Raw genomic sequence first — 5,254 nt, 5'->3', positions numbered from 1 at the left:
TAGTTTTAGGGCCACGCCATGTGATTGGGGGGGGGGGGGCAGGAAATCTACACCTGGCAGCATCTGTCATCCTCTCTTGCATAAAAGATCGCTTATACTCCCGACCAGCATTCCTCCACATTTAACTGACAAAGCCTTTGTTAAAAGTTAACTAATACAACTAAAAGAATTTGGAATAGCAAGTAGCACAAATCACATAGCATTGATGTTCTTCTCTCTTCCCCAACTTAGTTCCTTCTTAGCTAGTAGCCAAGTCAGAATGAACACCAATAAACATGGCTCTGTTCTCAACTGTACCTGAGCTGGTGGGCCCGTCGGTAGTAATAGAGACAGTAAAATGGCATTTTGAGGATTTCATAGGTTTGCCCCAAGCCATACCATGCTCTGTAGTCCCTTTTGTTCACCTCTATTGCATGCCTGTCAAAGAAATGGAGATGAATTAGTCAGAAAGCAGTCAGCATCAAAACCAAGACAGAGTTCTGCAAAAGACTAACAAAAACACCAAAAGATACTATTTCAATCCTTATGTATGTAGACTCAAACACCATTTTGTGCAGCACATGAGTGATACCTATAAGCCTGGATAGCTGCTGATGTGTTCTTCATTTCCATATACTCATGTCCCATAAGTGTCCAGGCTCCCAGATAACGAGGATTCAGTTTCAAGGCCCTCTGGAAATAGAGTGCTGCTTTTTCATGCTGGGAACGCAAGCTATAATAATTCCCTAAAGCAAAAGTCACAGTATTTAAATAAATTAAAAAACACAAGCAAACAAAAAAAAAACCAACAGAGAAGTAGAAAAAAGATGGAAGAGGTATTATCTACTACCTCCTGACTTAAACTATAAAAACAAAAGAGTCCTATTAAAGGAAGATCTGATTCAAACCTCAAGAGACCTAATAGCAGTCTGTTCTCCAGTGTTCTGGTCAATTCTTTTCCAGTTGTACCAATCAATTAAGATCCCATCCCCTTGGCCTTAAAACTTATGTCATGATCTAACAAATTAATTTCCTGGTTCTGACACACAATTATTTCCATTGGAGTTTCAAGACTATAAAGGAATTCTCAGCTACATGGGTCTTCATAATGATTTCTTCAATTCCTTTCTTCACTGGTAGCATTACAGCAGCTCTTTCAAAGGGAAATGAGGGAAAATGGTACTCTGCCATTTGGTCTACTTTCTAGGCTGCCTGAATTCACGTTTGCCAAGCGGTTTTAATAGCCTTGCTGGTTGATCATTTTCACACGTGTTTCTACGACTTCCTCACACAGACTGCAGACAGCATAGTAAGAACATGTAAAAGTGCCGTCTCTCACCAATCACACAGCAGGTCTCCACACGATATTTGTCTATCTCACAGAGATTGTGAGCCAGGTAGCTCAACTCAGGCTTCATGCTCTAGTGAAACAAAGAAATGAAAGTGATGAAAAAAGGATCATGGTATAGTTTCAAAGAAAACCTACGCAGTTAGCAATGCATACATTGCATCTATTCCATGGAATTGTGAAGCAGAAAGCAGAAGCTGAAAGCCTATATTTAGAGAGGCTAGACAGCACCAGCTGCTTAGCTAGTGTTTAACATAACCTCTGATAAATACCATCATTATGGACAGGCAATAGAAACAGTGCTTACCCTTACATACAGCAAGTTGGAGAAAGTGTCCATGTTTTCTATCCTGTAAGGATCTTGTTTTCTTAGCTCGTTAAAGATGGATAAAGCTTTGTCAATATCTGAAGAAAGAACATCAGATGGGAGAACAAGAACTACGAATGCCAAGCTTGCATTAAGAGGCTCATTCCTACTAGTTACTGAGTGTCACTGACCTCTGATATTGTGGTAGGCAACTGCAATCTGAGAGATGATGTAAGTGCTTTTGGAAAATCCTGCATCAATGAGACTCTGATACTTCTGCAGAGCCTCCTCTATCAGCTGCAGCTCTGTATAAATGTGTGCAAGAAAGAACTCTTTCATCCATGTATCTGGCAAGGACAGGAACTTCAACTAGCAAGAACCAAAGAAGAGGAGGAAGAGATGACAATCAGTAGCATTCTAAGAGCCACCTGTGGCAAAAAATCCATTATCTTCCCTCCCATGATTTAGTAGATGGTCTTGAGGTAGGAGGCTTTCCTGCTTTCTTAAACCATAACACCAGCTACAAAAGAGCAGTATTAGGACCAAGAATTAATATCAGGTTCTTCCACAGGAGAGACTAAGTAATGCCTATAAATTGAGAATATTGAAACAGGAAAGGAGCATTAAGACATCCAGTCTAAAAAGCAGTACAATACGGACCACATAATTCTATTTAGTCATTCTCAATCTATTTCCATGATGGCTGAAATTGCAGAAGAATTGAAACCATTTCATTTGGTCAATCAGTGAAGAAATTCCCTTCAAATCTGACAGCACCTGGCTTCTGTTTCAGCCACTGGCCTTATCTCGCCATTAAATTCAGAAGTCCTTCAAAAGACTGTTCTTTCTTCCTATGTTCGAACATCAGTATCATGTCACTATTTTGGATGAGATAAGCGAACAGACTCCAAATAATCTCATAAAAAATTTCCCCTTTTCCACAAATCAGTAAAGCTGTCTTCTGTGCCACCTCTACTTTTTTTAATATTCCACCAGCCAGAATTGACTGAAGAATTCCAGAAGAAGTCACATGAAATCCCATGCATAAAGATAAATAATGCATTTTGGGTTTATATCTAAGTTCAGTTCTTTAATACATTTCAGCTCCAATGTGCTGCTTTGTATTTGACAAAGGGAACACCTACATTATTGTTTTAGTTTTAAAAGTAGTGATTCTATATATCCTTTCAGGCCATCAAAAGTGCCAATAACTGCAGAATTAGAACTGGATTAAGAAAAAAAAAAAACCACCACAAACCCACACAACAAAGAAAATAACCTCTACTGATAAATACTTCAGAATACGTGAATTAGCCATTTCTTAAACCACTTTGTGGGTGAATGAATAAGAAATTAGCCCTGCCTGTATAAAGATTCTTGAACTACAGCATGGCAAGCAATTGAAGAAAAAGAGGCTTTAACAACATAATTTACAATCTTGGATTGTATTGCCTGATAAAATCTCACAGAATAAAGCAGTGTGTGACATCAATCTTGTGGCAACTGAATCACTGGTTAGTGAATCAGGTTAAACTCTGGAATTTGTTATGACATCTTGGTATCTCTCAAGTTTTACCATCTCTTTATCTGTAATCAAGTTGCAAAGTTCCAACCAGGCTCCCCAGTGCAAAGGTAAGACATGGGCAGCCTCAACGAACACATCTATTGCTTCTTTCACCAGGTCCAGCTTCCGCAGCACAACACCATAGCTGTAAAAGAAAGTTATCAAGTTAATGAGAATCATAAAACTCTGCATATCCACACAAACACACGTGAATACCATAGAAATATATGCAGACACTTACAGATAAAGGCCAAATCCATCCAGTTCCCGTGCTTTGTGTTTCTTGCTGAGCTCAACTCTCAATTCTCGTAAAGCTTCATTTTTCACCTGACCTTTTTCCAGAGGTCCTGCATGAAGATAAAGTCAAACAGCTAGCTTTCGATGAAGAGTCTTACCACAGCAATTATGAAGTCTAGAGTATATTCAGAATCATCACTGATAAGACCTGAAGGCTTCCCAGCCTGTGGTTATTTACCTCTTTTTAAAATAAAATCACTTACTCTGATCACCTGCTTTAACAGAAGAACTAACAGATGAAAATCTATATCCTGTATTAAGCCAATGAATTGAGAGAGAATGAAAGCAATCATGTCACAGCACACTATTACCCACTAATTGAGAGGAAAGTCATAAAACCAAGGTGATTTACACAAAAAAGGCATTACTGAAAGCTTCATTATATTGTCTTGTGTTCTTGACACCAGAGACTTACCCAAACTATCCACTGTCTCATCATCCTTCTTCTTTTCCCCTGACTGTGGAAAAGAAAGGAAAACCAAGATTACAAGACAATAGCATATTCCTTATGTTTGCTGCAATGCTAGCAGCAGCATGTAAACTGAGTTTTCACAAAAATCACAGTTCTAAAAAGAACACTTCTATCTCCCTTCCCCCAAACATATAAATTGGGCTTCTGGGTGGTCATTTGGAACAGAATAGGCAAAAAATAAGGTCTGCTAGGGAGTGGTGGGAAGTAGAGGAGTTCAGTGCTGAAAGGCAACTTTTCCTTCTATCTTACCAGGTATCTAGAGTACATATACAAGAAGTAAGCTTTCTGACTCTTGCAGCCCCGTAGAAAATAGGCAGCCCTGTCATATTCCTTTAGATCAAAGTAAGACTTGGCTAATGTATAGGCATCCAGATCACGAGCATCCTCCTGCAGGGACAGAGAAGAATTTTAAGCTCAGAAGCTCTGACATGCTTTAGGAAAATCACCTAGTTACAAACATATAAGTGAAATTGCTCTGAAAGCTAAAAATGCAGTTTATTCATCCTCAAAGATGGTTTGACTACAATCAGAAAAGTCTCTCCAGTCCCTCACATGATCAGATTCCTACTTCTCAAATAATGAGCACAGACTAGTTAGAAACATCTAAAATAAACAGTGAGATTCCAGAAAACAAATTGTGGCAAGCTGCCAGAAGACATGAATTAGCTGTTCAATGAGTATGAATAACTATAAAAAAAAAGAAACCTACTCAGGAATTCCATATCAAACAACTTACACCCGCTAACTTAAATGCAAACACTTCCTTGGTAATTATGCCTTGAAATGCACTTATGAGATATTACGCTGCTGTAATTTAACAAAACAGGCATACACCTAAAAGTCCTACTGTACACCTACAGAGGTGGGGATGGGGATACAACTAGCTTCTCTTGTGTCTTAAGGAGCACAAGTTTAATGGCACAACGTAATTTCTATCACAATAAATGTTGGCCTTAATAAAGACAAATAAAAATTAGGTGGCATGATTTAAAATTTTGCTAACAGAGTATCTCATTTAGGGAACAACAACATGTAAAATGGAATGCTTTCATCTGGGAAAGCACATTCAGCTCTGCCTGCCCCATTAAATATATAATGGAAAGGAACTTCACAGCGTTATAAAACAATCAGCACTCAGAACAGCTTCCTGCACAAGTTTTTTAAAAGATCACTATCACATTTTCTCCTCAATATTGCATATAGGATTAAAAAGCAGCCCTGCCAGCAAGAAAAACTGCAGCGCTTTGTCTTCGAGCTCACAACTGCTTCGACACCCACGAGCACAAA

The 5,254-nt window shown here is 38.7% G+C and overlaps 1 protein-coding gene across 1 annotated transcript in view; it reads right to left on the bottom strand.

Moving 5' to 3' along the window:
* Nucleotides 1-4,354, bottom strand: part of CDC23 (cell division cycle 23) — a gene marked incomplete at its 5' end in the record, with an annotated part of 7,409 nt that extends 3,055 nt beyond the window's left edge. The window contains 9 exons of the mRNA XM_009701225.1: nucleotides 298-417; nucleotides 572-725; nucleotides 1,319-1,400; nucleotides 1,635-1,732; nucleotides 1,826-2,003; nucleotides 3,211-3,343; nucleotides 3,440-3,545; nucleotides 3,911-3,953; nucleotides 4,217-4,354. Of these exons, the coding sequence (XP_009699527.1) occupies nucleotides 298-417; nucleotides 572-725; nucleotides 1,319-1,400; nucleotides 1,635-1,732; nucleotides 1,826-2,003; nucleotides 3,211-3,343; nucleotides 3,440-3,545; nucleotides 3,911-3,953; nucleotides 4,217-4,354 (1,052 nt within the window). The remainder of the gene's footprint in view (nucleotides 1-297; nucleotides 418-571; nucleotides 726-1,318; nucleotides 1,401-1,634; nucleotides 1,733-1,825; nucleotides 2,004-3,210; nucleotides 3,344-3,439; nucleotides 3,546-3,910; nucleotides 3,954-4,216) is intronic.
* Between the last annotated feature and the right edge of the window lie 900 nt (nucleotides 4,355-5,254).

This window comes from Cariama cristata, unplaced genomic scaffold, assembly GCF_000690535.1.
Source record: "Cariama cristata isolate BGI_N322 unplaced genomic scaffold, ASM69053v1 scaffold16045, whole genome shotgun sequence".
Classification (NCBI taxonomy): Eukaryota; Metazoa; Chordata; class Aves; order Cariamiformes; family Cariamidae; genus Cariama; species Cariama cristata.
The sequence above is the reverse complement of the archived record's forward strand: the minus strand, read 5'-3'. Positions and strand labels throughout refer to the sequence as shown.